At 45.5% G+C, this 17,882-nt stretch overlaps 1 protein-coding gene across 1 annotated transcript in view; it reads left to right on the top strand.

Moving 5' to 3' along the window:
• The window catches only part of TBX10 (T-box transcription factor 10), a 30,235-nt gene that overhangs the window by 8,661 nt on the left and 3,692 nt on the right, over positions 1–17,882 (top strand). Inside the window, exons 2-4 of the mRNA XM_063118342.1 lie at positions 11,383–11,644; positions 13,059–13,160; positions 17,003–17,174. Of these exons, the coding sequence (XP_062974412.1) occupies positions 11,383–11,644; positions 13,059–13,160; positions 17,003–17,174 (536 nt within the window). The remainder of the gene's footprint in view (positions 1–11,382; positions 11,645–13,058; positions 13,161–17,002; positions 17,175–17,882) is intronic.

Raw genomic sequence — 17,882 nt, 5'->3', positions numbered from 1 at the left:
ATATGACGTAGCCACAGATTTGCAGCCACTGCGGGGCTTTTCCATGAAGCTGCGAGAGTACTCCTAGGAGCAGTGATATTTGCATAGGAAGGATCATTCATCCCAACCAGGGGTTTTTTTTTCATATGCATGGACAGATTTCTAGAGTTGTGTGGGATTAAGCTACAGGAAAGTAGGTCCCTATGTCACTGCAGTGAAATGTGTATTTCTCCTGAGATCCTGTTCAGAAGACCTTCCTCATCTTTCTCAAGAGAAACTCATGCTTTTGCACTGATGGAACTGCACAATGGAATGGGAAATCCAGTGCACCCAGGAATACTGCTTATATCTAAGTATGCATACATTACTCTAGATTGGGCTTTCTGTTCAGAAAATCAGATCATGTTTGCTGTTTGTCAACGAGGGAGCTGTTGTCCTAATAGTGCTGCATTTCAATATTCAGGATTGAATGGTCCATCTAGAAGTTTAGGCCTTAGCTAGACCTAGGGTTTATCCCGGGATTATCCCTGGGTCATCCCTGTTCATGTAAATGACACATAGGATATCCCGGGAACAGGCAGGAACAATCCTGGGATGGACCTTAGGTCTAGCTAAGGCCTCAGTGTTGGGCTTTTGAAAACTGGATATATTGATGTAGCTGTGAATAGAATGAAATGGAATGACATGAGAAAATAAGACAAATGAAATCTTTGGTGGATTTTAATGAGCGCAATTTACTGCAACCTATCTTTTCCTAATTTATATTTTGTCTATTAGTTCTAATATGGTCTTTGCTAGGCCATTGCTCTGTTAATCCCATTTTTTAAAAAGTTCAGTAAAGGGTCAGTTGCCTAGAAAATCACATTTGGATTCTTTTTCCAATCTTGGAAAAAGAACCAAGTTGCTTGATCTAAAGATATTATAATATTTGTCCAACAGATCTTCTCTTTCTAATTAAAATTGCAATAAAATGTTCATTGGCATTTTTCATGGATTAAAGTATCATTTTTAGAGCTTAGTCATGTGCCTGAAAATAGAACTTCTTTTAAAGAAGTGTGCATTATGGAAATTTCAGAATGTAGAGTTAACATTCTTATACATTTCAGAATGTAGAGTTAACATCCGTTCTTATTCTCCTTGATCTAACTTCAGCCTTTGAAACGGTTGATCATGATCTTCTTTTAGATTCCCTTCATGACCTTGGATTTTGTGGCTCCGTCTATAACTGGTTTGCCTCCTATCTAGCGGGTCGCTCTTTCAGCGTGTTGGCTAATGGCAGCTCGTCTTCTTCTTTTCCCCTTTCTGTAGGGGTTCCCCAAGGCTCGGTGCTTGGTCCGCTGTTGTTTTCTTTATACATGTTGCCCTTGGGTAATCTTATTCAATCTCATGGCCTCCAATATCATCTGTATGCAGATGATACACAATTATATCTTTCTTCTCTGGATCTTTCTCCTGATGTTCACGATCGTATCTCGGCATGTCTTTCAGATATCTCAGCTTGGTTGCTTCATCGTCGTTTGAAACTTAATATGGCAAAGACTGAATTGCTTGTTTTTCCTCCTAAACCTTCTCCTCATCTCTCATTCTCTCTTACTGTCAATGATGTTACACTTACTCCAGTCAAGGAAGCTCGTAGTCTTGGCTTTATATTTGATTCCTCGCTCTCCTTTATTCCTCATATTGAGGCAGTAGCTAAATCCTGTCATTTTTTCCTGTATAATATTGCCAGGATTCGATCATTTTTGTCTGTCTCTTCTGCCAAGACTCTTGTTCATGCATTGGTTATTTCTCGGTTGGACTACTGCAGCCTTCTTCTCACATCAGTCCGTTGGTTTCTGTTCACCACTCTGCTGCTAAGATCATCTTCTTGGCTCGCCGCTCTGACCATGTTACTCCACTGCTGAAATCTCTTCATTGGCTTCCAATTCACTTCAGAATCCAATATAAACTTCTCCTGTTGACCTTCAAAGCTTTTCACGGTCTAGCTCCTTCCTATCTCTCCTCTCTCATCTCACACTATTGCCCCGCTCGTGCTCTTCGCTCCTCTGATGCCATGTTACTCACCTGCCCAAGGGTCTCTAATTCCCTTGCTCTCCACCCCGCCTTCTTCCGCCGAGTTCTCCAACCTGGCTGGATTGGAGGTAGGTGGGTGGCGGCGGCGGCAAGGACGCCTCTTCCTCGTCGCTTCTCCAGGCAAGTTACACGATTGCTTTGGGGTCGCACTGGGGCCGCATGGAAGCGGCCTCAGTACGGCATGTGGAATCCCCCCAGATAAGGGGGGTGGGGAAACTTGGTTGGAATGTTTCTCCCCTGAAGCAACACCTCCCAAACTTCAGCTCCAGCCTTGCTTTTAAAGTCTCCAGGTGGGGTGGGTGGGAAGGGCAGGTGGAATTGCTCACCCTTGGTGGAACAGCGTTTCTCCCCCTGACACATCCCTCACCTCACCTGGGATTGCACTCTTCTTTGGCCTTACCTAACCTTCCACCAGCCTGACTAATTAAATGGACCTCCTAGATTAAGGAGAAGAGAGAGAGAGGAACCTTATAGCTACCTAGTCAACAGCAGAAATCCAAAGGACAGACAGTGCTGGGAGGTCAGATGAAAGTTGAGGAAATCAATCCAAGGGCAGCATCCAGGAAAGTCCAGATAGAAAATTAATCCAAATGGAAGTTGAAAGGAAAATGTTTAAAAATAAAGTCGTGATGTCTGAGCCCCACCAAGAAGTGGATTTTTTTTTAAAAAAAGATAAAATAAAAATAAAGTAAAATGACTTTATAAAAGGGGGGAGGGGAGAGAAAGCCTGGAGAAAATCTGAATCTATTCCAAGCTGTTCAAGATGCCAAGTATCCAGTCCTGAAAAACTAGCTCAGGAAAATCAGCCAAGAATGGCCTCAAGAGTGAAGTAGGAACATGTTCAGAGGAAGAAATCCATTCTTCTCTCAAAGAGGAGGCAAAAAACAAGCTAGGATCCAAAAAAGCCCCAAATAAGCAAAAAGATACTAGCAAAAGTAGAGCTATGCAGAGTGAAATTGAATAAAGTAGAAAAAGTGAGCTTCAGTACTGAGGTGCCTTTCTGCCCACTTTTCTCAATTCAAATTAAGTTCTGTCTTAGCCATTGAATAAAAAATCAAGGAACAGAACACTACAAAGCATTTCCCATTGTTTGAGGGGGTGTTGACATAACACTAGGTCTTATCCGGGTACAGGGGAGATACTGGGCTCATGGTGTTGTCAGCCTCAGGGAGTAACAAACCTTGCAACTTCTTCTCCCACTACTCTGTTTTGTCATGGCTTGACAGAAGCTGTGCCAGTGTAACTGTCTTTTTCCTGCATGTCAGCCTCCAAGCAGAGTGAGATCTCCACCCTGAAAAAAAGGCAGGCTTGCTTTTTGAATCAAAGTTTGCTCCCATTCTGTTCCGTGACTCTCTTGTAAACCCTCTGTGCCCAACACACCTGAATTCCCCACAAGTAACCAGGGCTAGAGGCAGGGCCGGTGCCAGACTATTTTGTGCCCTAGGCAAGGTGAGCTACTTTCACCCCCTCCCAAAAAATGCCAACTTTGATTTTTAAGAACAAATGTTTCCTGGAAAAAATAAGAAGCACAAAACTTGAAACTGCTAAATTTATTTTAAAGTGCAAGAAATACGTCATGCCAATTATAGCAAACAAATTGGAAAGGAACGTCTATGGGTCTAAAATGCATTATTTAATAGGAATATCACCTCCAAATCATCCCCCCCCCAACTTACACGTTGCACACACACACACTCAGCATCACTCACTCCAAACAAATACACGCATGAACACATGCATTCACTCAAAGACCCCATGCACCCTATGCACCTCTACATTCTCTCTCCCTTCCGGGCGCGTTCCGGAAGTCCGAATGTGGAGCCGCCCCACCCCCACCCCAGCATCCCTGGCTTAGCTTCGGCTGGGCGAGCACAGGGTGCCATCTTGCCCGCCCAGCTCCCAGCCAACGCACGTGAGTGCTGCACTGCGCCCGGCACCCCTCTTACCTTGCCGCTCTAGGCGGCTGCCTGAGTGGCCTCTATGGTAGCACCAGCCCTGGCTAGAGGGCTGTTGCTAGGCCAGGGTCTGGGTCTGTTCCCCATGGCTCGGAGGCTTACAGATACAATGCAAAAGGAAAAAAGTAATGTGGAGGAAAGCAAGTATTGGCGGCTGATGGGTGGGGATTCCCCATCACGATGATATCCTGCCTGGGAGCAGGGGGTGAAACCTCCCAGTGATCTTTGCTTTTCTGGCTCTAAGCCAAGAGCAGGCTGTTCCGTAGCATAATGAAGCGGTCTTCGAGCATTTCTACAGGAGGCTTTTATTGCATGCTCGTGATTATTCGGTCACAGAGGTTTGTGGGTCCTTTACATGACATCGTCAGCTTCCAGAGCTTTTCCTGGACTTTTTGAGTGTGGTGTAGTGGTTAGAGTGTTGGACTGGGAGATCCAGGTTCTAGTCCCCACTCGGCCATGGAAGCCTGCTGGGTGACTTTGGGCCAATCACAGACTCTCAGCCCAACCTACTTCACAGGGCTGTTATTGTGAAGATAAAATGGAGAGGAGGAGGATTATGTATGCCGCCTTGGGTTCCTTAAGGAGGAAATAAGGTGGGATATAAATGCAATAAACATAAATAAATAGTTTTATCCTACATTTTAAAAGATCAGAAATAAGATGAAAAACAAATGTTAATGTGAGATAGAATCATAGAATAGCAGAGTTGGAAGGGGTCTAAAAGGCCATCGAGTCCAACCCCCTGCTCAATGCAGGAATCCACCCTAAAGCACCCCTGACAGATGGTTGTCCAGCTGCCTCTTGAATGCCTCTATTGTGGGAGAGCCTACAACCTCCCTAGGTAACTGATTATATTGTCGTACTGCTCTAACAGTCAGGAAGTTTTTCCTGATGTCCAGCTGGAATCTGGCTTCCTTTAACTTGAGCCCATTATTCCACATCCTGCACTCTGGGAGGCTCGAGAAATGATCCTGGCCCTCCTTTGTGTGACAACCTTTCAAGTATTTGAAGAGTGCTATCATGTCTCCCCTCAATCTTCTCTTCTCCAGGCTAAACATGCCCAGTTCTTTCAGTCTCTCTTCATAGGGCTTTGTTTCCAAACCCCTGATCATCCTGGTTGCTCTCCTCTGAACACACTCCAGCTTGTACTGGATGACCTTGTGCTATACTGTAATACAGCCACTAGATGGCACTGTATACTCAAATTAACCGAAACGTTGCCAAGAAAAAAAGTTTTCAATCCAAATCTCATGTCCGCTATTTAAAGTAGCCCATCGTAATCCTGCAAAGAAACTGGAAACAGAAAGCCCCAGTGAGGATGCAGGATTTCAGCTTGGTGTGGTGAAACCCTTCTTTTACAATTGGTTTGTTTCATCATCCTTTGAAGAAGTGACATGATAATTTGGAGAAATATCTTTTATTGTTCTTTCACATATAAGAGAGCATACAGGGAGAGGGCATCAGTTTGGAGAGAATCTGAGTTAGCTTTGCACATGTTACGGAGGCACAGTCTCAGCCAATGCACTCATTCTGCCTGCAGGGATCAGAAGGATGAAACATGAAACCCCTCCCTCATTCTGCAAAGTTAATTTACAGTTTTGAGTAACTTGGGGATCCACAAAGGTAGGCAGACCCTCTACGAGCTTTTCTACAAGAGGCTATTAATCCAATGTATCTGTTTTCAGTTTCGTGGCAGAATTGAGATCTGAGCACTACACGAAGAGCATTTCTTTTCCTAGTTTTCCATTACATAACCTCTAGGTGGCACTGAGATATAGCAGAATAGCACAAATACACAAGAGGAAATCACGCTTTCTTTCGCTTTCACAATTAAATGCCTCATTTTCCCCTGCCCTAAAAAATATAAGTGGATGGACACAGAAATGGAACTGGAGGGGCCATGTTGTTGTCTAAAGAACCTGTAAACAATCATGAGTACAGACTGACAAGTTCCTGAGAAATACCTCATGTAGAAAATGATCTCTTCATCAGTTATGTGGGGCAGTACATGAAAGGGGCCCCTATTACGGGCTGTTGGTTTAATAGAAGCCCACATTTAACTGGTGTGTAGACCATGTGGGGGTAGCATGTTCAGAATGTGACCTTGACCTCCCCATATCACAATGTTGCCCTAGTGGCAAGGGGGTTCGTTCCCTGGAGGACCATGCCAATTTATCCTTCAGAGTAGAATCAGACGCGCAGACCTTCGGCGGATACAACCCAGTTTTTATTTCTTGAGAAAGGCAAGAAACCAGCAAGCTAACGCCCTGCAGGATCTGTGCCTGAACAATCTAAAGGTATTTCCTTATATTAGCATACAAACAATGGAGATGAGTCACAATCATGTGAGGTTACTTCAGAGTCACGCGTTTAAACGCCACATCGCTGTTGCTGGGCAGAGTTTGCATTCGGCATCCAAAGTTTGCACCCTGCCCACTGTTTTTTCACTCCTTACGCCGGAGCTGACAGTCCTTATATGGCCATTCTTTGCACTCAGAACACAAAACTTTGCTCCCAGCCAGTAGGCATTTAACCTTAGGCGCGGCTGTGTATACAGGGTCTTAGCTAATTCAAGCAGGCATTTTGCAATTTATTCAACAATTTCCCTCCTCAAAAGCATTTTTAAAATGAAGCACACTTTGAACAAAGCAGGTTACATGGGGGATCATATAGCTCAAATTCAGGTATGGGGATCCAGCAACTAGTAGACCAAGGTCTCTCATCAGAGATCCAATAGTACCGTCGATTTCCAGGTGTAATCACTTCTCCACATTCTGAGTATGGCCTTACAATGACTTCTTGGTCCCCATACTGAAAGAGCTGATCCCAATTCTTCTTTTGACACATTTGGAGGGCAAAGACATCACCTACATCGGTGGAAGTAAAGTACTTAGATAACAACAACCAGTCCAGTCCGCTGGCAAAACTTTATAAGCATATTGCCTACATACCCACCATAAAAATCCTGGGTTCTATGAAGCTGAGCAATCATTGTAACTAAAGTGATACTGCTCAGACTGCTTTTCAGATTTATTCTATTCTTTTTCCCAGGTACGAAGATTTTGCTGGTACTGCATCAATCTTAAGATACAGCAGTGTAATTATCACAATTCTATGTTCCTTCTTGTGGGGCTATAAGTTGTGTGCTCCAGATTTCATGGCAAACAGAAGATCTCATATTTATACTGCTTTGAAAGCTGCAGGCCGTCTGATAGGGCCGGTTAGACACAGGCATATGGCTAGCAGGTAAATGCCAGCCACAAATATGCCCTGGAACTTTTTCATGACTTCTTAAACTCTGGGGCTTCCAAAAAGTTGCTAATTCACAGTACAAGGATTTCCGGAATAGTAAGTTCTTTTTGGGAATTTCCCCACCATTTCCCTAGAATTAGACGTGCCCACACTTATCAGAGTAGTCTGGAAGATACAAAGACAAGTTAACAAGTTAGCAAGTTACAATCACTTTTCTTCTTAAATTTCAACTTTAGTGGATCAATTTGATGGACATATTCCACCTCACACTGTGGAGCTAGTTTGTAATAACCCACTTTCATAAAGTCTGGCCAACTATTAAAGGCTTCATCAGCACAGTTCGGATTGTTGATCCTATTCCACTATTCAAACAAATTATGCAATTTTGAGAAATCACTAAAGTCTTGGTTACAGTTGTGGGGAAGAACCTGTTCCTTCTCTGCTTATTTTTCTGGCCCTGCTTCGTCCGTGGGGTCCGTAGAAGGGCTTAGCGGTGCCTTGGTGGCGAGAAGTCCTCAGTTTCATCCCCCCTCTTTCTACTTTCAGGGCAGTGTGGGTGGTCAGCAGCACCTGATGAGGTCTGATCCACTGGTCTTGGGGTTTCTCAGCAGTAGGATTCTTTATATAAACCATCTCTGGGTTGAAAAGAATGTGCAGTAACATCAAGGAGTAAGGCTTGAGTGTCTCCGACGTACCTCTGGATTTTCTGGTATTGCACCTGGAACTTGATAACATAAACTTAGATCTTCATCCCCCCATCCCCATCAGAGCCACATAGGGCCTTGCGTATTCTCTTCTTACTGGGGGGTGGGGCTACCAAACAAAATTTCATAAGGAAATAGGCTTAAAGGCTGCCTGGGAGTTGTCCTAATAGATTGGAAGACTAAAGGCCAGGCAGTAGGCCAACTCAGGTTGGTTGACTTACAAATCTTAATTAAACTTCTTTTTAACAGATTCAAAAGAGAGCTGAACTCATGGCTTGGGAACTTAGAGTTTTGCATGTTCTTTTATGCAGTGCTCGCACAACTGTACAATGTGTTTAACTATCTGGTGAACACTTAGGACAAACCACTTTCTTGCAATTGTTCATGCCCGCCCCATAGCCCCCACATAACCTGTAAAGGATGTTGTTGCACAACGATTCTTAGGCAGCAGCAATCTCTCATCCGGCATCGCCTACTTTCATCAATATACCACTCTGCACCGGCTTGCTTTCATATCTTTCTCTCTGCTGGAGGGGCCAAGTCCCACCACGATTGGAGTTTGGTCAGCTCAGAGGCAACATCAATAATCAGTTTTCAAGCAGCTGTGATTATGCCATGCTCTTTCCAAAGTGACACACTCCAAGAGGCATGTCTGCTGTGAGGGACCTGTCTTTGGCATGGAGATAAGCTTGAGTGAGAGCAACCAGCTCAATAACTCTGAAACAATAACTCTAGTTAATGAAACAACAGCAAAACCAGTCTTCCGGGTTCCCTCAACCGTCTTAGAAGACTTATCCACAAACCAGATGAGTCCGGAATCAGGTAAAGGAATGTCTCTCAAGTCATCTCGAGGTATTTGAACTTTTCTAATAAGAGATTCACAATCATGAGGCAGTTCATCATCCTGTTCTGATAACAAGGCAACAGGGTTTAACACATCTCAAAATAGTCAATTTTGGTCTTTGCATTAACACAGTTTCATACTTGATATATCTGGCATTGGTAAAATGTTGAGTGTTCTTCTGAGTGAGTAAAACCGCAACTGCATGGGGTATTCATAATTGAAGAGGATAACCTAACACAATGTCCCGTACTTTCTCTATTATCAGTACTGCTGCAGCTACGGTCTGGAGGCTTTTAACTTGCTCCCAGATTTGGGAATCAAGTTTTGTCCGTACAATTTCTTCTGGGGCTTTTCTTGGGATTGGTGACTGTGTTACTTAGGGGAGCCATATCTGCACGGACCACAGACTTTAAAAGCCTTATTTGCTCAGAATCTTCTGCTCAGTACACAGATGGCCCCTGCTGCAGTTTCTGGAGGCAAATTTTCTTCATATTCACCCATAAAACTAACAATTTGTAACAGATATAAACACATAAACACTACCAATACTACATTATATATTTACATTTAGTTTTGGTAACAACTCTTCACACAAAGTTTACAGGGCTTTAGACATAATGAAAGAGTGATCACATTGTAGAGGGCTGATTTTTTACTCTCACAAGTTTACTCAAGGGAGTGTAGGGTTTCCCCCCCTTTTTTCCTAACCTCTGGATTGCCTTATTAAACAGAGGGGCTGAAGGTATTACGGATTGATCTGGCTCCTGTACCCTTACTTTTTGTTAGGGATGGGTAGATTGGGCTCAAAAGTGGAGGCATTGGCATTCTGCTTCCTCCTCCCTGGCCCGACGCTCCTCCTGCGGTGAGTAGGGGAGCCCTAGGCCAACTGATGGATACAAATTCCATCAGGTCACGGTGGTGGGAGGAAGACAACTGATTTCTCCTCCTGACGCAACTGGAGTCCCTTTTTTGCGCTCGCGAGCATTATTTTACACATCTGACCTTTACATTTTACCAACCAAGGGGGATTCAAATTAGTCTAGGGTGACCAACTGTCAGGATTTCCCCGGATTTGTCCTGGTTTTTGTTCTTTCCATGGTGTCAGGGGGGATTTTCTATAATTTTCAATAATGTCCTGGAATGACACACCTTCCTCTTTAAGGCTGCCATTAGCATGGCAGGAGGGAGTGACATACTTTCTTGAGGCACATCATTCCCCCACCCTGAGCTCCAATTGAGGTCTTAAAGGGGAAAGTGGGTCATTCGTGGACATTATAGAAAAGGCCCCAATTGGAGTGGATGGTGGTGGTGCAGAATGAAATCCTTTCCCCTCCTCCACTCCAATCGGGTTCTTTAAGGTGGCGGGGGAATAACGTACTTTCTGCAGGACTCAGAAAGTTGCTTCCCCCCCACACACACACTAGGTGTCCTCTTTTTTTGTTTCCCAAATATGGTCACCCTAAATTAGTCCAATTCAACGATGGGTCTATGTAGGGGATTTGATCGTAATGTCCTCCTAAAGTAACCTTAGTGTGCACTTTTCTCACCATCCTGACGTCATAATTCCCTTCCCTGGGCCATAGAGGTTCCAACACATGGGCCACTCCCGTTGACACAATACAATTAACTTGTTCTTGGTCATTTTAACCCCAAAATCCATTTTAAACCTTGCCCAGTTCCTTAACACCCATCCTAACGGAGTTTCTTCCCTTTCTATTTCAGTTGAGGGGCCACTCCCCATTTTCAACCGGTACAGGCACGTAGATAAGAGAATACTTACTCCGGCCAGTTGCGTCCGATGGCTCCCAGTCTGCTAGGTCTGGTCTGATTCTCCCTTCTCTGGAGCACACGTCCCTTAGCCTCTGGCTTCTCTCACGTCCACAAGACTGGCCGGTGGCTCCAAATGGACCCGGTGATCACTTCCGAGCGTAGAATCGGGCGTTCTTGAGAGCGCAGGTGGTCCAGGACTGGGGCTCCTGGCTGGCTCGCCAGAATTGTTGCCCAAGTGGCAAGGGGGTTCATTCCCTGGAGGACCGTGCCAATTTATCCTTCAGAGTAGAATCAGACGCGCAGACCTTCGGCGGATACAACCCAGTTTTTATTTCTCAAGAAAGGCAAGAAACCAGCAAGCTAACGCCCTGCAGGATCTGGCCCCGAACAATCTAAAGGTATTTCCTTGTATTAGCATACAAACAATGGAGATGAGTCACAATCATGTGAGGTTACTTCAGAGTCACGCGTTTAAACGCCACATCGCTGTTGCTGGGCAGAGTTTGCACTCGGCACCCAAAGTTTGTGCCCTGCCCACTGTTTTTTCACTCCTTACGCCAGAGCTGACAGTCCTTACATGACCATTCTTTGCACTCAGAACACAAAACTTTGCTCCCGGCCTACTACCTTAGGCGCGGCTGTGTATACCGGGTCTTAGCTAATTCAAGCAGGCATTTTGCAATTTATTCAACAACAAGGCCTCTCTCCTAATCCCATCTATCCAGATTTGCTGTCCCAGGAATGCTGGTCCCTGCTTGGCATGGCTGGGGCTGATGAGGGTGGTTCTTCTTCTCTCCTTTCTTAGCATTCATTGCAGCCAGCCTGAGTGTGCTGACGTCCGATGGCTGCCCCTTCTCGCCCAGCCCGGTGGGGGCGCCGTGTCTGCTGGGGGCAACCCCAGAGTTTGAACAGTATGAAGCGGAGGGAGGAGTGAAGCAAGGAGGCAGCTCCCTGATGGCCAGGAAAAACCAGTGTGTGTCTGGGGTCACCGTGCAACTGGAGATGAGGAACCTCTGGGAGGAGTTCAACTGCCTGGGCACCGAGATGATCGTCACCAAGGCAGGCCGGTAGGTATCATGTTCTTTGGCCCCAAAACAGACAAGAAAGCCAGGAGGGCTGGAAAACACAATAACCCAGAGAGTGACTGAACCGGAAGCACCGTGAGCCTCTCCCAGTCTAACAAGCCCCAAGTGAAGATTAGGGATTAACACCAAATTCCAATGCTCTGAATAATGTTAATAGCTGCCCCCATATTGAGGCACTGGGGAGGCAGGCAACTACCACCGCGGGGCAATAGAGCCTGACACAATTCCGGCAGAGCAGCCTTCCCCAACGTGATGCCCTCCAGATGTTTTGGACTACAGCTCCCACCAGCCCCAGCCAGCATGGCCAATGGTCAGGGATGGCAGGAGTGGCAGTCCAGAACATCTCAAAGGCCCCATGCTGGGGACCGATGCAGCAATGTACGTCTGTGTATGTGTGTCTGCCTGGCATGGGTGGCATGCCAGAGGGAACACAGGGTTCTTTCTATGGACCAAGCTAGGCCTTATGCTACATCTCCTAAATGCCCATGTCCCACAGCTCCTTGTGTGCAATGGGGGAAATGTTCCAGGGGTGGGCAGGCCCCCTTTTATTTATTTATTTATTTATGTATTTATTTATGGCATTTTTATACCACCCAATAGCCGAAGCTCTCTGGGCGGTAGGGCAAGACGTGAAGTGGGCTGTCTACCACAGTGGGCAAGAGACCTGCCTCTTCCCTGGCAAGAGCTTGATGCTCATTCCATTCTGTGATCCTTAATCTGGTCATGGTGCTGGCTTTCTGAGCACCAAGACTGGTGAAGATACAGTACCTGAGAGAGCGTCTTCTCCCCTACCAACCTGCACGGTCACTGAGGTCATCCGAGGGCATGCCCCTGCTGGTTCCACATAGACCCATCCTCCGATTGGAGTCCACCAGGGGAAGAGCCTTCAGCGTGGTAATCCCCCTCCTATGAAATTCACTGCCTCTGGAAGTCAGGCAGGTAGCAACTTTATATTCCTTTTGGCGCCTCCTGAAAACGTCATTGTTCCGGGAAGGTTTTCTCTAATGACCAGCCACGGTTCACTTTTCATTTTGCTTTTTTAAAAATCTATTTTAAAGTGTTTTATTCTGTCTTTATTTTATTTTATCTTGTGCACCACTCCAAAATTTAGAATGGGGAGCAGTATATAAATATTGTAAATAAATAAATGGGTTGTTGGGACAAGTCCGGAGCTCAGCTCAGGAAACCCTTTCCAAGGAGCTGAGGCCAAGTGGCCTGAGCTTTCTGACTGCCAGTGCCAGCTATGAGCCATCCTTCTGAGAGCTGCAGCCCACCCCTTTCCTTGCCTAGCTAGGCTCCCATAGCTTGTTGGGGGAAGGCCCAAGTCCCTTCCCCGTGTAATGTGGGGGCATAGGAAAGCAGAATCATCTTGCAAACTCCTTTCTCCCTGTGGCAGGAGGATGTTTCCCACCTTCCAGGTGAAGATATCAGGCATGGACCCCTTGGCTGACTATGTGCTGCTCATGGACTTTGTGCCTTTGGATGACAAGAGATACCGGTATGGGCCCGACTCTGGGACAGTGAGTTTGGAGCTGTTTGTGCCAACCATCAGTTAGCCAGCGAGAGCGAGCAAGTCTCAGAACTAGGGTGGCCAGGTGTCCTCCTTTACAGAGAGTAGTCCTCTATTTGAAAGGCTGCCAGAGGACCATCCTCTCTTTGAAGGGCTGTCCTGTCAAAGTTCAGATTAAAGGTAATAAAGAACCGTCGGAATGGGGAAGCAGGGCCTTGAAATAGCCCATCAGTAGCCCCTGGACAGCAGACTAAAAAGGCAGACAACACAGCCGGTCACAATTTTCCCCACTCTGGTGCCATGTATTGTATTTCTATTTAAATTATAGTTATTATTTCTAAAGTTGTGTCGATACATGTTAATTAGCATATGCAAATGTCATGCACATTTGTGTCCTCTTTCTTGCCTATATGTAAGTGGCCACCTGTTAGAAATATGGCAGGTTCTTGTCCCTGACCTCAGGTACGAAAGACGAGCATAGAAAAACACTGCAGAGGACACCACGTATCAGTATACTGAGGTGCGACTCGAACAGGGTCGGACCCCGATCGGAGCTTGCACACCACTTTTATTCACATAGGGTCAGCTGACAATGAAAAAGGGGAGTGGGATGAAGGGGGGTGGGATACATTTACACAACCTGTGTACGAGAGGAGTGGGATACATTTCTAAACAGGATACCTTTACCTAGTCCCATCCCCCTTCCCTGCCATTCCACATCTCTCTGGGATGTGTGAGTCAGCTACTTCCTCTTGCAGGGTCTACAGAAAGCACAAAGGGCATCTTAAAACTCAATTAACCCTTTCATTTCCTACACCACCCTACTCAGAAGGCCAGGCAGGACAGAAGGGCAGCTGGGTCTGCTGCTGAATGGTAGTGGAAGAGCATGGGTGCTCCCAGAGGAGGCTTTTCTCCTACAAATGTCCTGTCCCAGTCACAGAACATTACCTTGTGCGTGTGTGTCCCCAAAGGATGGCCATCTTTCATTTGTAACCCTCCCATGCTTTCCCCTCTGCAGAAAATCCATTAAGGAGGAAAGACTGGAATAGCTGCACAATGTCTTTTAAGTGGTGGCTCTAGAAGCCCTCTGACTGGAAGTACCCGATCTGTAACTTCTAGCAGAGCTCAGTGATCACAAGTGAGAAATGTTGCAGCATTGGTTTGTGCTGTTCAGGATTCCAGCCCCTCCATTCTATTCCCCCTTGTTTTGTCCTCCCCCCTTCTCAATAGTCAACATTCTTGGCCTTTTTGAGCATGTTCAGTTCTCATTTGGGCTCATTGATTGATTGATTGCATTTCTGTACTGCCCATTAGCCAAAGGTCTCTGAGCAGTTCACAAAAACAAAACTTAAAATCATAACATACAATAATATAGTAAAATATAAAATCCTTACATTTAAAAAAGAACGGGACCAAAGCAAAAACCAAGATAAAAGTCAGCAAACATGTGCAGAGATCCTTCTGCAAAGCCTAGGGTTCCTCCAACTCATGTGATGACTCCCTCTTGTGCACAGGTGCCCATTTGGGTTACATAAGGACTGGCCCTCAAAGAGTGGCGATCGCTCAGTTTATACTGTGTTACGCCCCTCTTCATCGGGTGACCATATGGAAAGGAGGACAGGGCTCTTGTATCTTTAACAGTTATATAGAAAGGGGAAATTCACCAGGTGTCATTTCTATGCATGCAGCGCATGGTGAAATCCCCTCTTCATGACAACTGAAAACTGCAGGAGCCCTGCCCTCTTGACCAAATACAAAAGGGGCAGGGCTCCTGCAGCTTTAGCTGTTGTGACGAAGAGGGAATTTCACCAGGTGCTGCATGCATAGAAATGACACCTGCTGAAATCCCCCTTTCTAGACAACTGTTAAAGATACAGGAGCCCTGTCCTCCTTTCCATATGGTCACCCGATGAAGAGGGGTGTAACACAGTATATATTGAGCGATCGCCACTCTTTGAGGGCCAGTCCTTTCCATATGGCCACCCTACCTCTGCACACCAATCCTTGGAGTGGCTGAGAACTCCCAGAGTGCAGATTATTTCCCCTAAATTTGGTTTCCTTGGAAGTAGGTCACTGGAGGCATGATGAGAGCATTTCTGTGACATAAGGTTTATTTCTATACATATATGTATTGCTAATAATAGGATATAGGCTGAGCATAAAATGGGGGGGGTATGTGTCACAGCATTAATACCCCAACTGATTCTTGCTCCCCATCAGATTTCAAGGAGACTAGACCTAAGGTTTATCCTGGGATCGTCCTGGGGCCGTCCCTGCCTGCTCCCGGGATATCCTGTGTGTCATTTACATGAACCAGGACGATCCCAGGATAAACCTTAGGTCTAGCTAAGGCATCATAGTACCATAGGATTTCTTGCAGAGGGGAAGTTAGGCCCTTGTAGATCTATAGGATGAGTCATCTTCCATTATGATAACTCTCCGGAAAGATGCAGCCAAAGAACATTCCTTAGGGGACGTGGGGAAGAGGTTTCCCACTAAAATCCTGAATCCTTTTGAAATCAGAGGCTGTAAGGGACCCCTAAAGGGGTACTGAAACCAACTCCAAATCCATAACAATATGATAATGGTGAACTGAAGTACCTTGAAAACCTGTGACCACTTGCTAAAAGGATTACCTGAATTTGAGCTGGGCTACTGTATCAGAATCTAGTTTCAGTTCTCAGGTGTGGAAGATGGAATGTAGCAATAATGGGGGAAAATAGTCTTTTTGATCTTGAGTGGAAAGCAGCCCCCCCCCCCATCACTGAGTAACCAGAGCCCAGGCCCATTTCTTTGGGATCAGGGTCAAGGCTTCTGAGTTTTGGGGAAATGCTTCCTAGTGGGGCTCAAGTAGTAGTTATGTTACAAGCTATCTATTATCCTTGAAGGAAAGCAAGTCCTATTTAGGCTCTTTTCAAGGGGGTGGAGAGGAGCCTAATAATGGGATATAGCCCAGGGGGTGACCGTTCCACCCATGTATTTCTGAGGATAAAAACATCACAGCACTTTTCTGCGCTGCTTAGGATTGTAGGAGGGCATGGGAAACACAGAAAGCGTACAAGGAAAGGACCGGTGTACAAATATTACACATGAAATCACTGTATTAGTGTGTATAGCACGGGGTCAGTAACTGGCAACTCCTGGTTCAAATCTGGATGGCCCAATTGCTAGCCCCAGAGGGATAGTGTGTGTGTAAGAGTAGCAAATGTGACAGTAAGAGTTGGCATCAAGATATTTTGGGATGAGGACCATACAGCTTTGTCCCCCACCTCACCCCCCTTTGCCCTGTCAATTGTGGCATTCTGCCAATGTTACATTGTTTGCTGTGCATGAATTCCTGCCTCTGTTTTGATCTTATAGTTGATAGCCCTGTAAAATATGTTTGAATTCTATATAGAAGAGGAAGCCAAAGAGAGTTTTCAAAATAAATGCATTAATGTATTTAGAAGATTTATATGGAAGGCTTTCGATCCAATGATCCTCAGCTCAGCTTACAAGAGATTGTAATAACACACACTTATGCAAATCCAGAACCCACCCAATCCAGGATAAATTGACCTCTGCCCGATGGGTGGGGGATGATTGTGCCTGACCTCCCTTGTGGCACTTGGAGCTGAATGTTCTTTCTGGCAGGGTGAAGCAAGTGCCCTGCATTTATTCCTTTACCAGTCTTCCCCTTGCCATGATGTTCCTCCTGGGATGCAGGAGATGGTGGGACTGCACAGCAAAAGCAAGCATAATGGATTCATTCAAAATCCATGCTCTCACACATCCTCTGTCAAGCCGGGATCGGGAAGGGCTTGGCTCAACATAGTATTTCTCCCATACAGATATGCATTCCATAGCTCTGCTTGGCTGGTAGCTGGCAAGGCAGACCCTGCTACACCGGGCCGGGTTCACTTCCACCCTGACTCCCCAGCCAAGGGAGGCCAGTGGATGAGGCAAATCGTCTCCTTCGACAAGCTCAAGCTCACCAACAACTTGATGGATGACAACGGCCATGTAAGTTAGTTGGGGACTACTGTGTGGATAGTGTCATTATACAGTTTAGTCACTAGGTGGCACTGGAATTCTTTGTATCAGGTGGAAGTCCCGAGTTTTGTTACTGTTCTTCTGTTCTTCTTTAAGAGACACATGAAGTTGTTGTCTAGAAGTCTTCCAAGACAACAGCCAACAAGGGTTAATGTTATGGAGAAATAAGGAGCCTGGACAGCTTAAAGTATGAAAATGCAACCATTTTAAACAAAAATAGCAAACTCATGTCAAACTGTCCTGCTGACATGCAACTCTCCCACCTCATTGGTAGATTCAGAGGAGAAGACCATTATTATTAATTTTATTATTAATATTTATTTATATAGTGCCATCAAGTTCTTCAATGGGATGACATTCCTAACATCCCTCATTTTTGGCTGGCTAAAGAGGCCAGAATAGGGGTGCAATCCTATGCATGTATAGACAGGGGGGAAATCCTACATTTCCCAGCATTCCCCAGCCACTATGGCTGGCTGGAGGAATGTTGTGAGTTGTAGGACTTTTCTTCTGTCTAAACATGCATAGGATTGTGCCTTAAATGACTAGCAAGGTTGGACTGTCAACACAGCCCTGGCCTAGAAATCCAACCTTTAATATCCATAGACTGCAGTCATGACATATGGAGAGAGCCTGAGTTGATGAGTTCTTCAGTAAACTAGTCAACAGATGCATTAT

Source organism: Elgaria multicarinata, chromosome 2 (assembly GCF_023053635.1).
Source record: "Elgaria multicarinata webbii isolate HBS135686 ecotype San Diego chromosome 2, rElgMul1.1.pri, whole genome shotgun sequence".
NCBI lineage: Eukaryota > Metazoa > Chordata > Lepidosauria > Squamata > Anguidae > Elgaria > Elgaria multicarinata.
The sequence above is the reverse complement of the archived record's forward strand: the minus strand, read 5'-3'. Positions and strand labels throughout refer to the sequence as shown.